Here is a 23,408-nt window from a genome sequence, read left to right as displayed (position 1 = left end):
ACATATCTACTAAAACAAAGGCTGCTTAAATTAAGTGTCCTATGTTTTGCAAATAAAAGGCTTTTTGGATAACATTTGTTCCCAATTGTAGCCATCAGAAGGTCAGAAGAAGTTCAAAATTACATGATGGAGTTTATCTATTTTTTTTGAAAAATGACCTGGTTATTGCCATAGCAAGTTATATTAAATTGTTTTGGTTGTATGATATGGGATTTTTATATTAATGCCATGTTTAAAATATATTTATAAAACAGTTGAGCTTTGACCTTTATCCTTCAGATCTGTGCAGTTTTATAATTGAGACATTTGCAAATTTACAGTTAACATTATTTTGTCAGGAACCAAGCAGAGATGCACTTTAAAAGGAAAACTTTGGATAATTGCATCATGATGGATCTTTCGAGTCCTGTTTATTTTTTCTCTCAAGGATATTAAATCAATACAAATCTCAGAACTCTCTGTATTCAGTATGCGAATAACATATGTGATGAGATTTGGATTTTTTTCTCATTTATGTGAACAGTATATGTAGATGTAACATTAAAGCTGACAGACTGTTTAAGCAGAATTGCAAAGTTAATGGCATGGTTTACATCAGGTGTAAAATGGGAATTGCAACACATATCTTTGTAATATTACAGGTGAAAAGTGCTCCAATCATTTGTTATAAGTGCTGTAAGGTCTTCCTGGTCTTTTTCTCCCATCACCACCATAATTTAAAAATATGCTAGCTATCTGCTCCTGCTGGTTATTATTGTGCTGCCTTTGAGAGGATTTACACTCTAATTAAAAAATCAAAACACAGACGCTCTGCGTTATGGAGCATGATGCCTTTTGACACTGTTTGTAGAACTTCCATGCAATTTTTTGTAAAGAGCTGCTCATAAGTACAATTTTGGGTCTGATTCAGATCATATTTACAATGTTAAAAACTCTGTTAGAATCTGAATGTTTGTTTTGATGACTGTTGTTTTTGAACACTTATAGATAAAACGTATTTTAGATTGAGAAAATGTCACAAAATGTGACATTTAAATCTGATGAATATGGAAAGTATCTTCAATTGAATTGTGTTATTGCTAATGATTTACCTGTAGTGATTGAAATGGATTTAATTAACAGTCAGAACAGTCAGTAGTAGGAATACAGTAATCCCTTCTGCATTTTCACTGTATTTGATGTCATAGGTAAGAAGGTATATCTCCTGAAATGCGGAAAAAGTAGAAAAAAAAAGAAGAAAACAGGAAATGTAGTTTTTGTCTTTTTGAACTGCCAGACAGTTTGTATAATACAGGATATCCTGTATATATAGTGAAGTTAAATATGAAAAGCATACAAGGCACACTCTTCTTGGTATTGTCATGGCAACTGTACTTTTCCAAATATGCAGCAGCTTAAATTTCCAGAGATTTGGGAAAAAAACAGCTGCAATTTGGACCTATTACCTGCACAATTTGTAAAACACATGAGATTTGTTGAGCCTGTGCAAACTGGGCACCATGACTTTTCTGCATGGTTCCAGATTTCACCTTCTTGCTACTTCACATTTAACAAGGTGACTTCTAGAAGAAGTTACAGGTTTTTGGGATGCCTTCAAGGAAAAAAAACCTTTGGGGATCAGCAAAGCTCAGTGACCCCATCTATATCTCACTGAGCAACAGCTACTGGGTATGAGCAATTTTGGTCACCACTTTACCTGTCTCTACTTACACACTTCAAGACACAGTGTCCCAGGACCCTACTCCTGCTGCACCCACAGTGACAGGCTTCACTGTACATGTTGATCTGTGTGCTGAGCTTCCAGTGATAGCAGCAGTACTAAGTGGAAAATAACTGAAAAGTATTTACATATCAGTGTCATACACTGGAGTCACTGTCAAAGTGGAGATTATTAGAGCAGTGAAGCTTTTGGGGACAAAAGACACACATCTGTACTAAAACCAGGCTTCATTAGTTGTGCTCACTGCACAACTACCCTTTAAAGTATGGAATGCTCCTGAATGTACCTCGTTATTAAGACTCTGGTAAGTGTCTTTTCCTCACAGTCAGTTTGTTTATTCATCCTTGATTCCAAGGATTTGCTCAATTTTCTAGTAAGTATAATATATTTCCTATCCAGATGCCACATGGGATTACTAGACAATTTACTTATCTGGACAAAATAAATGTCTTTCCTTTGAAGCCTGGAGTAACTCAGAACCTTCTCTGCTCTCTACGGGAGAATGAAAAGCGTTTGAGAGAAAGAAGTAAAATCTACCACAGTGACATACTATCATATTCTCTTGGATGAACCCCAGTATTTTTTGATTGAATGAGTCAGCAGAGAGGCTAGAATCACAGTGCATTAACCTCTCCTGTCTCACTCATCCTATACTCCCAGTTTCTTGGAGAAGTTTTAGACAAATTTGAACAGGCTAAGATGACAGTCCTGGGATTGCAGCAGCTCTTTGGGCTGTCCCAGTACAGTGTCTTATCTAAAGTTGGCCGTGATTCTGCAATAGCAGTGACTCCCTAAAAGTTAAAGTACTTTTTCATCCTTCCTTCTCACCTTTTACTTTGATTTTTTTGCAGAAAATATTGGCCTCTTTAGTTTACTGTTGTTAGGTGGAGTGAGTTAAAGATACTAAGGAACCAAGGATTTTGAATTTTAGGAATGTTTTCAGAATAACTATAAAATATTAAATTTACGTTATCCACAATATGTTGGAGGTCAGTTCGCCCTCTAAACATAATGTCTGACAATTGTGCTTTCTTAGTGTGGGTTAGAAAAAGAGTATAGTAGACTTAGGAAAACATCATAATTTAAGAAGTGACACATTTCAACAAAGACATAAAACTGTAGGCAGTACAGAAAAGAAGCAAAACCTTAGGAAACCATTACTTCATTAGGACAAATATTTTATGTCTTTTAAAAGACTCCTTATTAAAAAGGGTGAGCTCTAGGATATTCATGCTTGCATGAAATCGTAAATCTGCCATTTGAGAACAAGAATTGCTTCTTTCTGTGGATAAATTGATTTTTATTACAGCTTCATCAAATTCTTTCAAAACAGTTAATCTCAATGTATTGCTAAGAGTTGGCTTACAGTTATTTTTAATATTCTCTCACCTTCAAATATAGTGGTCAAACCAATTAGGAAAGTCAACCATGTACAGTAAGTATGCAGTCTGTGAGGCATTAGAAAGAAGCTGAACAAGGAGTCATTTGCTTACTATCAGCAAGGGGTTCTTGAGGAACCCCTTGCAAAAATAGTTGTCTTCTACATTGTTTCTCTGCCCTTTCTTTAGTATGTCTCCTCTTTGCCCTCAAATGTATGGAATAATATATATCTGACTTACACTGCCTATTTTCCTACGTGCTGGCAGTCAGGGGGTACCTGCTGGCCAAGAAAGGGCTCGGATTTTTAAGCTGCCTGCAGATACATTCAGAGTTTATTCTCCCCATAAAACAGAGGGAGCTGGTAGAGATCTGTACCCCACTGGGAAACCACAGCTTTTCTCTCTGAAGGGAGGGATGACAGTTCCTGCTTAACTCGGGAAAACTGTGAAGTCGTACTCCCTATTATTCTTTTTATAATTAAGCAGAGAATTTTTGTGACTGTGCATGAGGGAGAAGATACAGGAAGAGAGTGGAGAAAGGTTATGTTTTCATCACATTTTCTGGGTCTCTCAATTCATTTATCCTTATCTGTGTCTTTTAGATTGCAAGCTCTTAGGTGCCATGACTGTTTTTATGTGTGTCTTTAACTGGGGTACAACAGATAACCGATTACAAATTGTTGGAGTTTCCCAAGGAAACAATTTTTTGTTCCCAAGTTAATGCTCAGAAAATAAAACTGTTTGCGAAAAAATGTCAGTTTGGAAATGGAAATTTCACATGAATAAAACTTAGGGAAAAATATCTGAAAATTTGAAAAATACTTGAAAAGTAGTTCAAAATGACCTAAATATGAAGTTCTTACATTTTCTAAACAGAAAAAGTATTTCTCAGTTCAAAATTCTTTAATTTTTAAGGTACAGTAAGCTTACAATGAAACATTATATTTTGGTTCATAAAATCTTGAAATAATATGAATTAAAGAAAAAACAAAACAAAAACTCTTGCTCCAAAGAATTTTGTTATTGTTCTTGCTTTACAACCATTGTGAGGTTTTGAATACATCCAGCAAAATAATTTTACATGCAGACTTACTAAAAAATGATTAATTTCTCCTTTGTATTAAATTTTGAGGATGGTGGGAAAGTCATCAAAATAATTGGTTTATTTTAATTTTTTTAATTTAGTCTGAGAAAAAAAAGAACTTGCTTTGCAGAAATCACTTTACTGTTAAAAGATTCAAGATGGATTATAATCACTGGTTCTATTGTTTTCAAATTATTTCATCTGTCTCGAGTTTCTTTGTAAAAAAGTGGTCATTTGAGGCCAGCAGAATTGCTGCTTGAACTACTCTACTGTTTCTGAAATAGACCTGCTTCATCTGTGTTGGCCTACATAAGCCGTCTATACATTTTCACTTATACATGTTTGGGACAAAAAAAATTGCCTTTTTAGACAAAATTATTTTGGCACAGAGAGGAGAGTTGAGAAAAGCTGGAAAGATAAAGGTAAGGCATATAGTCTTAAAGGTGAAAGAGAATAATGCAGAATAGAGAAAAAGACCAACAAAATTCTTTGGAATCAGTCCTTCATTTTCACTCTAATGAGGTATTCTTGGGTGTTTTTCTGCCACCTGATAGATTGAGGGACAGAAAAAACGAACATGATGAAACAGTGGCTGATGGAAGACTAGAGGCAAGTAAAGAAAATTTTGAATAGCATTGGTTATCTAAATAAGAGAAAGTTAGAACTATCAGTAAAAAAATTATTTCTTAATCTATTTAGAAATAAAGACAGAGGAGGACCATAGCAGCATAAATTATACTCTTATGAGAAGGTCATCCCTTCCAGAGTCATGGAACCAGCAGAATGTGGAGATCCAAATGCACAATTTATATAGCATATATATGTGCTGCTTGCAATTTTAGGAGTGGCAGTGATGGATTCTTTCGAGGAACAAGTAAGCATGCCTGCTGTTGAATTGCCAACACCATCACAGCCAGCATCTCTGTGCTGCTTGGACTTCTCCAGTCCCAGTACTGTCTTTGCTAGATACCAGAGAGCTTTTGAGAACTGCCTGCACCCCTGCAGAATGTAGTTTGGCTCTCTGCTAGCCTTTTGGAAAGAGGATAATTTATATTTATTTGTAAACCTGTATCATTCTAAAATTTAAAAATCTGTGTACATGAGTTACTTGTAGTCCAGATTAAGAGCATTTTTACTGTTTATTTCTAGATCAAATCTAACTGAATATACTCTTTCTTGGCATGGATCTACAAAGTGAATTAATACCTAAAGGGGAAGTGCTTTTTTTTTCTTATCATTCATGTAATTTTCCAAATTAAGTGTTTCCATTCTCATCTGCTGAGGTTCTCAGACAGGTTTTAATTTTCAGAGCATGAAGATGTGATGAGTACATGAGCAGTTATTCAGATTTTCTGGTCATAGTCTGAGATTAATTACAGAACATAGGTTTATAATAATGACCTTGCCAAACTCCATCAGACATTGATCCTCTTCTGTATTAGCAAATGGAAATGAAAAGGATTGTGAAGAATAGTTGGAACCTGTTGCATTTCATCCACCTCAATGGATAGGCAAAATGTTGTAATGATAAGTTCACCCTTTATTTACTGTATACACAGTTTGTGACAGTGGTTTTTGTAACTCTAAAAATTACACTTAATAAATACAAGAAGATACAGATTTTCTTGATTACATAAACCTAAATATTTATTCAAGATTTCATGAGAAGTTTGTCTTAATTTAAACAGATCTAGGACTGCTGAATGGATGCCATTTTTTTGATGTGGACATGAAACAAGTTTTAGTAATATCCACACTCATTTAACCAGTAACTGTTTTCTACTAAGGCTTTGCTTCAGCATGGTTTGCCTACTGCAATCAGAATTAAACTGAAGTCGGCTTTTCATAGATCATATTTAAGGGTTTTATCCTTCATTGCATGAAGGATTGCTTGCTTTAATTAAAAAAAATCAGAAGAGACAGAAATATTGCTGCTGTAGTTCAGAGAAATGCACTATTACTTGTATTTTCCCTTTTGGTATTGATGTATGTAGAAGTTGGAGACACTAACACATTGTGGATATTGCTGCTGAGAAGGAGAAAGGAAAAAGATAGGCTTGAAACACAGCCTGCAAGATGGCACAAAGCCAGTGCACTGAAAAATGGCAAATGTCACATTTAACAGCTGGACACAGAAATATTTCTCTTTAATTTGGAAGGAGAAAATTTTTTTCACAGCAGGGCACCCTCAAAAGAGTACAACATCAAAGAGGGTGGGTCTCCCCAGTCAAACATCATCTGGCTCCAGTGATGGAGCAAAATGAATGAACTGTCAGGACTTTTTTCCAGTGTGTATGTTTTTGCCAAGTGAAAAGTAAAAGGTTTAGTGGCTTGCTCTGATCACAGACCAAATCCTGATAATGGAAAGCTGATTCCCTAAAGTCTTCCTCTGATCAGCTGGCAGGCAATGTCTGAAGAAGACCCCATATTGATTGATGGTCCACTTTGTATTGATGGCCCCTGCCACCCTCAGAGATAAGTGAAATATGCAAAATGCTTGACAGGTCTGGAGGGCTCCTGTGATTGTGTCTCAAGCAATGTTCCAATCTGATGTTATAATCCTCACGGAAACAAACACACTTCTAAAGAAACTTAGCATGATACTTACCAACACCAGACTTGCACTCTGGAAAGAAAAAAACCTTTTTCACATTCTCCACTATGACGTCCACTAGCAACATCAGCACTACTCCTTACTGCACTCCTTCATTTGCTTCTTGACTCTGACTTCAGCCCCAAAGAAGCTGCAAACTAGCCATTCCTGTGCTGTTTTTCTGACAATCCTATAATTTAACAAATTTGAAGGAATAATAGACTGTAGGAATTTTTTGATATGAAAACATGGCAACAGAGTTTGTCCAGCCATTACTCATTTGTTTTATGAGGAATCTCAGGCACAGTTTATCATATACTTTATTACTTGACCTTTTAATCATCATCTGGGGAACTTGACATTCCAGACATTCCAAAATATTCCAAACTAAAAATATCACTGTGCCTCATTATTTAAAACTCACAAAGGAATTAAGTATATTTTCTAAGGTATGTAATTTTTACTGAAATTCTTCGTTTATGGTAAGCCTTAATGAGAAGTTTAAAAAAGGATTGAAAGAATTATCTGTGGAGTCTGTGTTGTAGTAGTAAATGGGTGCTCTGCTCTGATAGATGTTCTACACATACACTGTAAACACAGTCCCTATCCATATTTACTTACAAACTCAGAGTGAAGATAAGCAAATAGTGCACAGAAAATGTAAGCAAAATCCCTGTTTTCTACAGCCACAGGATCAAGACACAGACTCTAAGTACTTACTGTAAGCCATGTGACAAACCATTTTCAGGGCAGGAGCTAAACCCAGGCATCTGCAGAGCAATTCAAGTGTCTGAATGGAGGTGTTTAGTGGCATTTTAAATCCTGGAAAGTATCTAAGACATACTGACAGGGCTGACAAGTAATGCTCAGAACTTAAGGATAATTGCCTGTCTCCTGGGGCAGTCACTGGTGCTTTAGTGGGCTACTTGAACCCACAAGAAACACTAGTGGGAACTTAAGTTTACACACCTGAATATAACTGCTATTGCCTTAGCCCAGTAACGAACACTTATGAGTGGATCACAACCAATATATTAGGCAGCAGAACGAAGCAATGTTCTTGACATTTCTTGAATGTAAGGCTACTTGTGGACAGGCTTTCTTTTCAGAGGGTTTTTTCACATGAAGCGTGTTTCTGAATTATGGTTGAGATCTTTTTTCAGGTTTCTTGTTTTCATAGAATGCCCAAGACCAACAAGTCAGGAATTTCAAAATGAAGGTGGTAGAAGTCATCCCCATCTTCTGAGCTGATGAGGTGATTTTCAGAGATTTCTTCCAACCTTGTGGTTCCACAGCTCCCTGAAGTGCCCTACTTAAATGAGACCATAGCCACTTATGCTACATGCAAAGAAAATTGAAGAATTCCTTGTCTCAAAGCAAGTAGTGTTGGTTAGAAAATTAGAGTGAATTATGTAATCTTTTACCTGCCTAATAAATAGACAGGTGTGTATGGCCCATAATGGTCCAACTAAGTTAAAACATGAATCCCATTGACTTCAGTGGCTGTTTTAAGTCTAACTTGCTAAAAGATTTCTTGCCAGTTCTGCTACAGGATTGAGAATGTCTCTACAGAATCAGAGAATATATAAGGTTGGATGGGACCATTGGAGTCACATAGTCCAACCTCTCTGAACAGGGAGGGTTTCCTAGAGCATGCTGGATAATTGCCTGTCTCCTGGCTTGTGTTTAGACAACTTTTGAATATCTCCAGAGAAGGAGACTCTGCAACTTTTTGGGGCTGTCTGCGCTAATGGTCAGTCACTCTCACTGTAAAGTTTTTCCTTGTATTCAGGTAGAACTTCCTGTGCATTAGTTTCTGACCATTGCCTCTTGTCTTATTGCTTGGCACCACCAAGAAGAGTGACTCCATCCTCTTGACACCCTACCTGCAGATCCCTCACAGTCTCTAGGTGCTCTGTGCTTGAAAAGATAAGTATCTTTATATTCTAGTTCTTAAAATGCTTAGAGCAACATGGTATTGGAGCTTTTAAAGTCCTTAAGGTAAAGAAAAGAATGAGAAGCCCCAGGCACTGCAAACTGAAACAAAACAAAACTCCTAATCTTCTGGAATATTTGGTTGTGTAAAGGAATGAAAAAATATGAAACAAACACTTTTGAATTTCACCTTTCAATGTCTAACAGTTTTGAGAACTTTCAAGAAAATAGCCAAAGCTCTGTCATTACCTTGCAAAGGAAACAGCGCTCTGTTTTCAGAGGCACTGGGAGCAAGACTGTAACTGTCTTGATTCTCTGGCTCAGAAAATAATAGGGGCTTTATTACTGAGTAAATTCATTGATTCTTTCCAGTTGAATGAGAGTTTTCAGTATTGGGCCCTTATCTGTAACTCCTTCCCTGTTGTATTTGCTGGGATATGCATTTACCAGTCAATGGGTGTGAGAGTCTTCTTTTTGGGTTATTTCAGCTTTGATAATTTCCCTCTCTGTTTTTAAACCACCCTTTCCTTTTTAGTTTGGTTTTTTTCATGTTCTCTCTGAATTATGAGCCTAGATTGGCAACACTTTTTCTCTTCATGCTCCATGTCCCACACAGAAAAGACTGGAGAAAACCGCTTCAACCTGTTGCCTCCATGTGGTGTTCAGCTACCAGGGCTGCACAGGAACACAGTGTGGTGAGCAGGGTGGAAATAACAATGTTAAATAGAAATGTCTCCATTGCAGAATGACTCATGGCTGGAGCACCACAGCTTTTTTTGTCCTATCAGTGGACCTGTCAGGAGAGTGCAAAACTACACACAGGGAAGGCCCTGTGATGTCAGTGGATACTGCAAAAGCACTGGTCCTTTACAGACCTGTTTACATGCGTGCAAGTTTCCAGCTTCATGCGTGATGTTTTTTCTGCTCTGCGTCTTCCTCTCATTGCCCTGGTGTTGAGTAACACTGTTGTGTTACATGAAATTCTTTCCTCTTCCAGGACCTCCACGGGCTAATGTCAAAACAAACCACTGAGACTTGACTTAAAAAAGAAGTAATTTTATGAAGTCCACATAATCAGCAGGGCACTGCTTTCATGACACTTTCTGGAATAAGGCCCCAATCCTCCAACCGCTTACACAGATGCTTGATTTCACACACGAGTATTCCCGTTGAGATCAATGGGGCTACAACATGTGCATAAGTGTTTGCTGGACCGGGGTCTAAGTGAGAGATGAAGCCTTTCACCTAGCACAGACAGTTCAAACCAATGTTTATAGTTTCATATGCCATAATCCTTTGAGAAACATTAAATAGCTTTTAATATTATTTGGCAAGTATTCTCTTTTATAAAATTTGTTAGAAGATGCCTGCTAGATTAAAGAGAAAAACATTAAGTACATATTACAAGATGTATGCTCCATATCAGATATGGCTAATTTTAGAAAATTGCTTTGAATTGTGTGAGCAGTCAAAGAAGATCATTGCCTGCTAGGATATATTCCTGTGCATTTTCACAGAGGGGCTGCATCCAGTTGGACGAAAGTTTTGGGTTGACTTTAACCAGCGAGGCCTCCTGATATTTCCTCCTTGCTCATTTTTTCAGATTTCTATTCTGTTAGTTGCTTATAGCACTTCAAAATGCTTTGGAAAACTTGATGATATTTCTAAGTATAAACAAATGGCATGTAATACAAATGTCTCAATAAAGAAAAATCATTCTTTGAATGGACTGCTGCATTTTCTACATGGCAAGGAGATACCATCAATTATTATTTTAAAAATAGAAGCACTTCAAAGCAAGTAACTAGTTATTGACATGGATTTATTTCATATAGATACAAAGACTGTAGTAACTGGCTTTAATTTTCCACAAAATAATAAACCAAAGTATTCTTATCTCATCCTAAGACAACAGCTTGAATGTTATCTGTAACATATTTATATTTTTGATTCTGCTATCTGTCCATAAATAATCTGAAGGCATATTTTAACTGGTAAAGTAAATCAATTAGTCTTATCAAGAAACAGTGGAACGTATGAGAAGTATTTATAACTAATGTCTTTCTGAAATAATGACCATGCAATTGAAAGGGAACCTGTCCAAACATTTCCACTTATAGTAGAATGAGGTTGATGACATGTATACTACTATTGTTGCATACCAGTTTTATGTGCATAGTTGATTATTACAGATTCAGTAATATTTATTAGGTATCAAAATTGGATTCATCACAATGTGATGAATGGCCTTTTCTTTATTCTGTCTGGGAATAATTTTTCTGTTCACTGTATAGGTAATCTAAAAGATAGCGTGCAGTTTACAAAATATTTCAATGTTTGAGATGTGGTCTTTGCAAATTATGTGATTATAAAATATTATTATTGTCATAAATCAACATCAGTTTTTCCTTTTAGTTAAACTGTATTTGGAGTGTTTTCCATGCATTTTAGTTTTCCTCTGAGCTCCATTATATTTCATTTTTCTTCTATACAGTGAGACTAAAAGGTTCTTAGGAAGTTTGCTGAATATCCTTGGTCATCAAGCTAATGAAAGAAGTGAGAAGGAAGTGACAGTTAAATGCATGATTGTTTCTACACGCCTTTCTCATTCAGTGTGTAACAAGGAGAAGACACACATTTGGAAGGGCTCTCCTGTCCTGAAGCAGATGGCCAGCTCCTAATATCAAGGCATTTAAAGTCTAAAAGCATTCATTTTTGAACATTTGTTGCTATCAATATGAACCCAGCTGTAGTTTGATTTTCAGCCTAAAGTATGCTCCTTAAATGTAATATTTTTCAAGGAATTCTGCTAGTAGTCTTCTCTTTCAGTTCATGCAGAATCTTCTGAACATTTCAGATATTCTAGCTAATGAGGTCCTTTGGCAGAGTGTTGATTTCAAAGACAGCTAAGCACCAGTATATCACACAAAATCCAACCTAAATGAGTAAGTTATCAAGTCGTGTATACAACCCAGTTTGCTTTCAGTTTTACACGATTAGAAGCTCTAACAAATAAACTCTTGTCATAATAAACTCTAGAGTTCATTGGCATTTTGCTTAACAATCACTGCCTTGGGCAAGTCAAATTACTGAATTTTACTGTTCAGTTGTCTGTGTGAGTCTCAGAGCTTTTCAGGAAAGAGGCAGCTATTTCTTCAGCCTTATGGGAGAGGTAGCCTTCCCTGCTGTTTGTTCTGTTGGCTGTAGAGCTCTCTTCTACCAGTAATGCCACTGAACACTCTTCTCCCATCTATGAAAGCACACATGTATTCAACTTTACTTACACTACTAGTTTATTACAGAGAATGAGTAAAATGCCGCAAAGTGAATTTAAAAAAAGATAATTAAATGAAGATATGGCAGTTTCCTTTAAAAGAAGATGATGGTGGTGACAGGACTGAGTGTTTTTGGGTAAGAACAAAGGTGAAGGCCAATACAGCAGATATTATGGTGGAAGTCTGTTATAGACCATCCAGCCAAGATGAAGAGGCAGGTGAAATATTCTATAAGCAGCTGGGAGAAGTCTCATGATTGTCATCCCTTGTTCTCATGGTAGACTTCAATTTACCCATGTTTGTTAGAAATGGAGCACAGCAGATGGGAAAAAATGCAGGATGATCCTGGAATGTGCAGAAGATAACTTCCTGACATAGATGGTGAGGGAGTGAGCTATGGAACGTGCCATGCTGGACCTATTGTTTGTGAACAGAGAAGGACTTGAGGGTTATGTGGTGGTCAGACCATGATCTTGAGCGCAATGACCACGAAAGGATTGAGTTTTCAGATCTCGGAGATGTAAGGAGGAGGATCAGCAGAACTGCCATCTTGTACTTCCAGAGGGCAGACTTTGGCCTGTTTAGGTGACTGGGTAACAGAGTCCCTTGGGAGGCAGTCTTAAATGGCAAGGAGTCCAGGAAAGCTGGATGTGCCTTAAGAAGGAAATCTTAAAGGAGCGGGAGCAGGCCGTCCACATATGCCAAAAGACGAATTGGTGGGGAAGACAATTAGCCTGGTCAAACAGAGAGCTTTAGCTGTAAGTGAGGGAAAAGAAGAGAGTTTGTGATCTTTGGAAGGAAGGGGCACACAACTCCAGGGGACTGCAAGGATGTCATGAGGTTATGCAGGGAGAAAATTAGAAGGTCCAAAGCCTGAGTAGAACTTACCTGCTGTAAAAAAAAAAAAGGGTTTCTATAAATTGCATAGCAGCTTAAGAGGGGCCAAGGAGAATCTCCACCCTTTGGTGGATATGTGAGGAAACAGTGACAAAAGATGAGGAAAAGGCTGAGGAACTTAATGCCCTCTTTGACCCAGTCTTTAATAGTAAGACCAGTTCTTCTCTGAATAACCAGTCCTCTGAGCTGTAAGATAGGTGTGGGAAGCAGAATGAAGCCCCTGTAATCAAGAGAAAAATGGTAAGATACCTGCTACTCCATTTAGACACACACAAGTCTATGGGGGGGGTCACATGAGATTGACTCAAGGGTGTTGAGGAGGTGGTGGAAGAGCCCACTAAACCACTTTCAATAATTTTTAAGTGGCCATGGCTCATCAGGGAGGTTCCTGATGACCAGAGGCCAGCAGACATGAAGCTACAAGAGGGGCAGGAAGAAGGATGCAGGGAACAGCAAGCCTGTAAGCCTGATCTTGGTGCCAGGGGAGGTCATGGACCAAATCATCTTGAGTGCCAGTGCAGACAACCAGGACTGGGCACAGCCAGCACGGGTTTAAGAAAGGCAGGTCCTGCTTGACCGACCTGGTCTCCTTCTGTGAAAGTGTGACATACTTCATGGATGAGGGAAAGGCTGTGGATGTTGTCTATCTGGTCTTCAGTGAAGTCTTTAACACCGTTTCCCACAGAATTCTGCTGGAGAAACTGGATGCTGATGGCTTGTGCTCTTCAAGTAAAAAACTGAAACTGGCCATGTCCAGAGAGTAGAGGTGAGTGGTGCCAAACCCAGTTGGCGGCTGGTCACAAGTACTGTTGCCCACAGCTCCGTGTTGGGGAGCAGGCCTGTTCAATACCTTTATCCATGATCTGGATGAGGGGATCAAGTGCACCTTCTGTCAGTTTGCAGATTACACTAATTTATGCAGGAGTGTTGATCTACTGGAGGGTTAAAGGGCTCTGCAGAGGGATCTGGACAGGCCGGATTGATGGGCTGAGGCCAATTGGATGAGGTCAAACAAGGGCAAGCACCAGGTCCTGCACTTTGGTCACAACAATCCTACCTGATGGGACAGGCTGGGGGAAGAGTGGCTGGAAAGATGCCTTGGTGGAAAACGATCTGGGGGTGCTAGTTGACAGCAGCTGAACATGAGCCAACTGTGCCCAGGTGGCCAAGAAGGCCAATGGCATCCTGGCCTGTATCAGCAATAGTGTGGCTGACAGGACCAGGGCAGCAACTGTCCCTCTGTGCTTGCCACTGGTGGGGCCACATGGCCAGAACTGTGTCCAGTTCTGGGCCTCTCACTACAAAAAGGACATTGATGTGCTGGAGTGTGTCCAGAGAAGGGCAATGGAGCTGGGAAAGGGTCTGGAGTACCTGAGGAGCAGGTGAGGAAGCTGGGAGTGTTTAACCTGGAGAAAAGGAGGATCAGGGGGACCTTATGCTCTGTACAACTGCCTGAAAGGAGGGTGTAGCAGCATGGGAGCTGGTGTTTTCTCCCAAGTAACAAGTGACAGGAGAAGAGTAAGCAGCCTCAAACTGCACCAGGGGAGATTTAGCTTGGATGTTAGGGAAAAGTTCTTCACTGGGAGGGTTGTCAAGCACTGGAACAGGCTGTCCAGGGAAGTGGTAGAGTCACCATCCCTGGAGGTATTTAAAAGTGTAGCTGTGGCACTTAGGGACTTCATTAAGTGCTTGGCTTGGCAATGACCAGTTAAGGGTTGGATGATTTTAAAGGTCTTTGCAACCTAAACAATTCTATGATTCTATAATTGCACACCTTTTACAGACTGTCAGCTATATAGCCAGGCTTATAACTGTTACCCTTTTTGGCATTTTTTTCAACTTCTGTTTAGGATAGACACCTGTAGAAGATGTTGTTGCGTTTTTACATCAAAAGCAAGGTCTCACAATAGTGAGATTTACATAATGTAGAGCTTATTCAGTTCTGATGTCCAAGTCAGCAAAGAAACTTTGAATGTAACTGTGGCTTGTAGGTTCATGCACTGTTATAGAAAGAATACAGCTTGTATGAATGCTACCCCATCTAACATGTCAGTCTGGTTACAACTTCTTCACCATATTACCAATAGTTTTGGGTACACTTTTGCTATCTTGACTCTTCCCATTGAAGTCAAGAGTAAAACTTCTTTTGAGAGGAGAAGACTCATAGTAACTGATTTGAAAATTCTATGATTTTATGCACATGGTATCAATGAGAATAGCAGCGAATAGTAAAATGCAGGAGTCTCTACTTATGGTAAGAACTAACTCTTGCATATTTTGTGGTTTTATTCACACCTCTTTTGATGTCTTGCAACATAAAACAAATATTCTAATAGCTACTTTTAGAAGATAATGGTATGTACAAAGAAAAATTCTGTTTTCAGGATCAATCTATTCTCTGATTGCCTGAAATGAAAATAAGTGGTCAAATAATTATCTGTTAATATCTTTCTTATCTGACTAAATGGCAAAATAAAATGCAGGAAGAATTTCTAAAGACATAATCCTTTATCAGACCCTGGAAAGAGAACAAGGGAAGGCAATAGATAGAGAGGAAAGAACTTCAACAAACTATTTTTGGTTTTGCTGCCTCTTCCATGAAATTGTTTTTAATTGTTTCATAACTTGGCATTCTCTGCAGTTGTGCTGTTACATTTGAACTTCTTTAATCTAAAATTTTGTGACATCTATACCAGAAACTGGGGCAACAATCTTTAGCATTGGAATTAGATTTGCCCCATTGATCCAAGTGAGCAGTACTGACTCTATCAATACTGAAGTGAAGGTTCTCAAAAGGTTCTTTAGCACTCCACCATGTCTTCTAATACTGCTTAAATCTTAGATGGTCCTTGTTTATTTTACTTAGTTATGGGTGTTCAGAGATTTTAGAGCATCACTTATATGAGATGCAGTGTGCTTTAAAAGTTACGTTATTATTATTGCCATTGTATGTTGCTCTTATCATTGTCATTAAAGTAACTGTATCTATGTCCTCCAAATAATTATCAGCAACCAATACAGCAAGTAATACCTCCAGTCCTTCATATCTAATTTATGTTTGCATGCCATTACAAGATGAACCTGACCTCTATTTATGTCTTGATTATTTAATAAAGTGGTGTTTACAAGGAAGAGAATAGGAATTACCAAAGAGAAGACTTGTGTTCTGATGACTATGCTTTGGACTCACTTTCTTGGATAATAAAGCCATTTCTGTTGTATTCTGAAGTCAAAGGATGAAATTCACAGAGTAAAAATACGTGTCACTTTTTGAGTCTCTTGATCTGCAACATACCAGTAAAATATCCATAAACTCAAGAACCTATTAAGAAGATAGTTAACTGTATGGCAACTGTTAAGGGGACTGTAATGCATGTCAAATGAGGTGAGTGCAGTCCTCTTTTTTCAGATTCCAGTCTCTTCCACAAATCTGGTTCATTCCATTAGAAAACAAATAAACAAAAAACCCACAACAAAACCCAAACCCTTAAAACTCAGCAAAACCAAAGGTTATCAAGTACTTTGTGTCAGAAGAGGAAAAGGTCCAGTAAGAATCTTAGGTAACACTTCCAACACTACTTTGTAGCCAAAGTAGAAAAATGAAATAACTAATTGTGTTTCCCATACTTAGATCAGTGACTGATGTGAGATACAGAAAAAATAAATACTGTGTCTGCAGGGACTTGGAGAAATGGTATTTTATTTTGCCGTGGTGCTCTGGCAATGTGTTAAAAATTATGCCAGTGTAGATGGATGTAATGATCTAGTGAGGTAGTCAAAGACTTCCAGTAACATCAGTTTATCACAGGTTTCTGCAGTATTTTCTGTAATAGGTACTATGAGTGCTTAAGGATGTATGCATGTGTAATAGAAATGTGGGTGAATATGTGTGTCCATAGTTTACTGTAGTGCCTGGATTCACGGCTTGTGCTACAGGTTTGCTTTTTCTGTTACGGCAGGTTGTGGTTTGCTCCATCACGAGGATTTCTTCAGGCAGTTATATCTTTGATGGTTGCCTGATTTATGGAACTGTAAAATAAATAAGAACTCTTGCATGATAGTGACATGAAAAATAATAAGTGTATCCAGTTTTTGTTGTTTTTTCCCAGATTTTGACCTGTATTGTGCAATTTGACAAATAAACAGATTCAAGACGTTGTTATTTCCCTTCTAAGCTTAGGGCTTCTGCTTCCTTACAGATGGGTTTACAATCCTGTAAGAACAGGGCTAACAGTGATGTTGGATAGATTATGACTATGCAGGAATGTCAGTAATTTCTCCTAGGAAAGGAGGGCATAGTGTCACTTGATGCATCACTACTTGCGAGAAAAAAGTATTTGAAAATACTTAGAACAGTCCTTCCAATTCACCAAGGCCCAGGAAAGATCCAGTCCTATATTTTCATGACAGATTTTAATTTTTCATATCAGTTAATGACTGTCTATTTACACAAAGTTCCGAGTAAGACCCTGTGTGTCAAGATATGAGTGTCAGTACTGATTATGGCAGACCTCTTTGTCTTTCCTGTTTCATATCATCTGGGGATTAGGAAGCTATCAGCTCTTCTTTTATGGGAATTGTTTTTGCCTCATATTAAGCCATATATTGTTATGTGAATAAGCAGCATGTAAATGGATAGATAATAAACACTGCTGAGAATGTTTGCATAGATACTGCCAAAATGGTTCCAGCCAAGTACTGTTAGTCATTATTTTTTCCTTCTCTTCCTTTTTATAGGCTGATTTCCTGTAGAATTTTTCTGATTTCATCATAGATTTTTATTGTTTAGCATATTTTGCTCACATATTCAACATACATTAAGATATTTGCATAAGAATAGGTCCGTGCTGATAATCAACATGCTACCATACATAAAAAAATAAACCTCATCCCTGATATTGGAGTATTTGTTTACTTCTGAGGACTCCTGATTTCTCTATTTCACTCAGTGCATGTTGCTTATCCAACACAGGAGTATTTGGCCAGGTTCCACCTGATGCTTGTCACAGACACTCAGGAACAAAAGATAAGGATTGCAATAGACACTTGATTTCTATGTCACTCATCCTCTTGCAATGGGCATATTGCTCCTGATTACTCACAGTCCCTCTTGGCCAACAACAAAGCAAGGCTGGTTCCTGAATTTGCCACTCTCCTCTGGTGGAGGAAAAAACTGGATCTCAATTCCTGTGTATATTTTTTTGTGAAATGTGATAAACAGTCTTTTAAAAAATTGGATGTATTGAATATAGCCACATAATTTTCAAGATTATTCTCTTGATATTGAAATAAACATTCAAGATTGTTTATTTGTATATACTAGAAATGTTCAATTCAATGTAATGTGCATCCTCTTTAGTTAGCAAAATTAATACTTTCAAGAAGACATTGGTTTAAGCTCGTACAATTACAAATTGTGTAACATTTTTGGGATACGGGTATTAAAGCAAATGGTGTTCATAGAGAGGAAAAAGGCATGAAAATGAGATTTACTTCAAACAGGCACCTAACTGTTCAGATGCATTTGTGAAATTTGACAAAGTAGTTGTGTACTTGTGAGATAGCACGCTTTTATTAGGATTAGACCTACATAGATAACATTTTTAAAACAGTCAGTAGGACAGGTGTGCATGAAACATTTATCTTTTCATTTTAGAACCTCTAGAGCAACTTTATTCTTGATTTCAGAGAGAGCATCCACTTCCAAATAGAAACATAATACTGTCTTTTTTTTTTAAATTACCATAACTGGCTCTCGTGCCCTTAGCAGAGAAGTCATGTTTAGGAAAAGGATGATTCCCTCAGGACTGATTTCTCATTTAGTACTTCAAAAAATTATATGTCTCAAGGGAGCTCCTAAAGGCATCATCAACTCCGTTTTTCCTTCTAGTCTCATTTGTTTTCATATTATGAATCCTACAACTCCCTAACATATCACATGAGGTTTCTGAAGTATATGCTCTTGCTTCAACTGAGATGTGAAAGAAGGGATACTTGTTTAGGGATTACTACTGCCCCTTGTTCAGATGTCCCAGCCATTTCAATGCACGCTTTACATTCAGATTTTCTTGTTTATCTGGCAGTTCATTATTTAAGGCCAGCTTGTCAAAATAGGTTAAATATTCTTTGGGAAACATGGTCACATCTTTGAGACACCACAAATATTTTTAATATGAAAAGATTGGCTTGATAAGAGAAACATGATAAAATTGCATCCCTCTAAATACTTTTCTGCTTTTTCATGTATGTTTCTAAGAGTATCAGTTTACAAATGACAAAATTCATGGCAGTAAAGTCCTGGAAAAGCCACAGAGAGACACCAGCAAAGCAGTGAAAATGATTGCTGATGATTTGTTCTAACTACTTGACCTTGTGATGTCTCTCCCAGATATATGACCAAGATGGGACACTGCAGCACTTTATCGATGGTGGAGAACCCAGTAAGTCAAGCTGGATGAGGTACATCCGATGTGCAAGGCACTGTGGGGAGCAGAACTTAACAGTGGTTCAGTACAGGTAAAGTGGTTTTTGATTCACTCAACGACGCAAAATGAAAATGTTTTATCAGACTGTAACTGTCAGAAGTACTTCTGCCTTTGATTGCAAAGACAGTTTCAGAGCTCTGGAGGATGTGCTCACGTGGGGCAACACATGCAGGGTGAAGCTCCAGGGAGTGAGGGCAGCCCTGTGTCACTTGTGTGACCACCACGCCACACAGAGCTCTCTGCGCTTTTCCAAATAGTCTCATCAGAGGCAAGCCAACACAAGCAGTCCTCCACCCTCAGTAGAGATGTGTGTGATAGGGGAGGGGGAAAAGTGGCAGGGAAGGAGTTTTGCTCCCAGAGGCACCCTGAGGGTCAGTCATGAGGTGAGCTTTTATGTTGAGTGCACCTGCTAACCAAGATTGCTAGTGCTTGTACCTCTTATCTGGCTGGCTAGAGAAAGTCAAAATGTGAAGAAAAATGTAAAGAAATTTTGGTGCATTTTACTTTGTACTTGCAAATGGATCCAGAAAACCCAGACAACACATTACATAAATACATGACCTCAGCTATAAACAAACCTTTTGTCTTAGAATCAGAAGCAACTGCTTGGCCTTATTAAACGTGGTAGGAAGTACATCAAAGAATGCCCCAGGCTTGCCAGTCACAGTGAGCAATGAATTTTGCTGGTTGCTTTAGAAAGCAGGTTTCTTTTATTCAGGAAAAATCTTAATCTTATTTAAACTACCTTTAAAATTAAAAATAAAACATACGAAAGCAAGCTAAAATGAAATATATGAAGTTTGATTATCCCATAGAGATCCAATTTAACAATGGTAAAATTGTTCAACTGCATTTTCAACTTTTTTATTCTCTGGCCAGTTGACTAAATAATGCTGCAGTTAAAAAAATAACTATCCTATTTATACATTACAAATATTTTATTATATACTTAAATATTTGCTATCTATAGCTAAAATACCATTGGATTTTAAATAAACACACCGGATAATGAAAAAAGATTGTTGTGATGAAGGAGTATTTTTGTGGGTATCTTGCGGACTATTTCTCAATGTGGTGATATGTGCGTGCTCGTATACGTATAAAAATAAGAAAAAAATAGATGCGTACATATATACATATATATATATATATAACTGAGCATGAGAAAGTCATTACACATCTGTCAATATTAAGTGGATTTTACAACTCTCCTTTCATGATGGAGTTTTTACTTAGAGTTCCCTCTGTTGATCTGTTTTCGATTACTTCAGATCTTTATAAAATGAACTACAAAAACACAATTTAAAAAACTGGCATCCATCACCAGTGACTGCATCCAAGTGTAAGAAAATAGAAAAGTTGGACACTGAAAAACCAGCCTAATTTTTATTGTACATGGACGTCCTCCTCACAGAAAGTCAGCTGGTTTAAATTCATTCTGTTATGATTTGTAATATCTAAATGGAATTTTCTTCAAAGTGCTCTTGATTGATTGACCCTTAGCTGAACGTTTTGTTTTTATTTTGAGGCTGACAATAATGTTTGTTGGCATGTGTTCTGCTTCAACTGCGTTGGGACGCCATGAAGCTATCTTTATGAGTCATCCAACCACAATACTAAATACATGTCAGCAAAGGAAATATTATCCGAAAAGGGAAAAATCCCTTTGATGTACTTCAGCATGCAGAGATTTCTGCGAGTTTTGGAAGCTCTGCACACTTGTAAGGGACGGTGTACACTTACACTTTTTTTTCCCTGCCCACTTCAAGCCCCACAGACCACCCATTGCTCAAAAACAGTTCTGCTCTTTCAGCGGCAAAGTGTGTCATTTGGTTTTAGCACATTCATTTGCTGGGCTGCTGTGTTTATGTTAAGGGAAGCCAAACTGAGAGATGAAATGTTACAAGGGTGAAGTACAAAGTAGACTCAATTTTTCTCAAGTTAAGAGATGCTGGTAATTTATAGTGTGGCTCCGATTTTCATTTTTGTGTAACAGTGGAAAGAATTAACTAAATGCATAGCTCTGGGAAGAAAGAGAGAGGAGGAGGAGAAGGAGGAGGAGGGAAGATGAAGGGGAGACACAAAGGGGAGAGTTTTTGTCAGATATTCATAGAAGGCTAAGAAAACCGTTCTGCTTAGCTAGCAGTGCCCTCCTGAGACAGGGTGGCAGTAAGCGAGGAAAATAACAAGATAAATGAAATTTTTGCAGCTGCTAGTAAAATATTGAGAATCTGCACTTTTTTATTGATCTTTATGATCCTGTTGCCAAGAGCCACTTTGCGGTGACAAAATATGTTGACAAGTGCATATCTCACTGCCATGAAAAATGTGGTAGAAGATTCTCCTTATGTCTGCAGTGTTATACAAGGAACAAATTGCATTGCTACAGCCAATTCTTTATAGAAAGTCTAAATTTAAGGCCTACCAACCCTAAACACTTTTATCTTGAACTTCAGAATAATGTTTGTAGCAATTCTTCACTCAGAAAACTGGTTGAGGCCTAACTTTTTTTTCTTTTTTTTTTTTTGTCTATAGATATTTTTCTGCCTAACATAAGCTGTTATAAAAAATGGTCATTTCTTGGTACTTTGACTGTATCATTTTGGTATGTAATCCTTCAGCAAGAGTGGACTATTCTTCTTGTGTTTATTGAATTTCTATCCATCTCACAGGAGTGTGTTTTACTCTTCCATGTGAAGCATAAGGGAAAAGCCACTGCAAACTGAAAATAGTTGTCTTTTATCTTGTGCCTGATTCTAATCTTACACAGTCTTTGCTGCCATGTAAATCTGTTAACTGCAGAAGTATCGCTCTGAAGCTATTTGCATCAGTGCAAGTTCAGTATAAGGCTCTTGTTTTTATGCTAAAGGCATTAGGATTTTTCCCTTTTTCCCCCCTCGGTTCCCACTTTAGTGGTCTAGAAATTCCCAGTCTTTTCCCGCAGGAACAATGTGATATCACACCTGTGGTAATACTAATTTATACATACTAAAGGATCATTGGCACTGCCCTCATGGTCCACACAGGGGAAGATTTAATGGCTTCGTGATCCGATTAACCCCAATTTTTCATTTCCCCTAAGCCAAAGTCTGTTCTTCTCAACAATCCAAGATCTCTCTTTTGATGGTATATTACTGTCATGAAAGGTCACTTCACACTACTTCAATGGTCTTGCTAAATGAACTTATTCACATAAAAGAGCTGTTTTCTATTTACCCTAAAATATGTTAACATTAGCTTAGATGACAAATGCAAGGCTGTTTAAATGGCTGAACTTGCTGATCTGTGCTCACCACTCAGATGTTTATAATGTGTAAGCAAAATCTACCATTCTAAAATCCTCCTGACACAGATGTTGTAAGAAAATACCTGTATTTTCATAAAATCTCAGTTCTTCTAAAACCTTAGTGTTTTGTGCATGTTAGGTGCAAACTTGCCTGTAATGTTGCTGTTAGCCTGTGCTACAGGAACAAAGTCCTTCTCTAATGACAGATTTGGTTTAAAAACAATCAGTAGGTTATTCATTTAGTTATCTGCAGAAATGCTTCCAAAACTAAGAATTTCTACTGTAATACCATGTAATATAAGAGGAGAATGCTCTATTCCTAAATTATGCAATGTTTTCTTTTTCTCTTGATTAGGTCAAATATATTCTACCGGGCTTGTATAGATATCCCCAGGGGCACTGAGCTGTTGGTGTGGTACAATGACAGCTACACATCTTTCTTTGGAATCCCTCTCCAGTGCATTGCACAAGATGAGAATTGTAAGTTCTTCCTTATATTTCTACCTCTGTAAGTCATACTTCCTCTTTCATGCCTAATCAGCTATATCCATAGAGTGTTTTAGAGGGTGCTCTGTCCCTGGAAGTTCAAGGCCAGTCTTGATGAAGCTTTGAGCAACCTCCTCTCCGTGGCAGGGGAGTTGGAACTAGAGGGTCTTTAAGGTCCCTTCCGACTAAAAACCTTCTATGATTCTCTGATTCTACAGAATTTAATGGAAGTGGAGTATATTCAAGGTAAGCTGATATACTTAAACTG

General features: G+C 37.8%; 1 protein-coding gene across 1 annotated transcript in view; it reads left to right on the top strand.

Moving 5' to 3' along the window:
* The window catches only part of PRDM6 (PR/SET domain 6), a 77,439-nt gene that overhangs the window by 30,216 nt on the left and 23,815 nt on the right, over nucleotides 1-23,408 (top strand). The window contains exons 4-5 of the mRNA XM_039567790.1: nucleotides 19,272-19,399; nucleotides 23,010-23,134. Coding sequence (XP_039423724.1) covers nucleotides 19,272-19,399; nucleotides 23,010-23,134 — 253 coding nt within the window. The remainder of the gene's footprint in view (nucleotides 1-19,271; nucleotides 19,400-23,009; nucleotides 23,135-23,408) is intronic.

The sequence above is a fragment of the Corvus cornix genome, chromosome Z, assembly GCF_000738735.6.
Source record: "Corvus cornix cornix isolate S_Up_H32 chromosome Z, ASM73873v5, whole genome shotgun sequence".
NCBI lineage: Eukaryota > Metazoa > Chordata > Aves > Passeriformes > Corvidae > Corvus > Corvus cornix.
The sequence above is the reverse complement of the archived record's forward strand: the minus strand, read 5'-3'. Positions and strand labels throughout refer to the sequence as shown.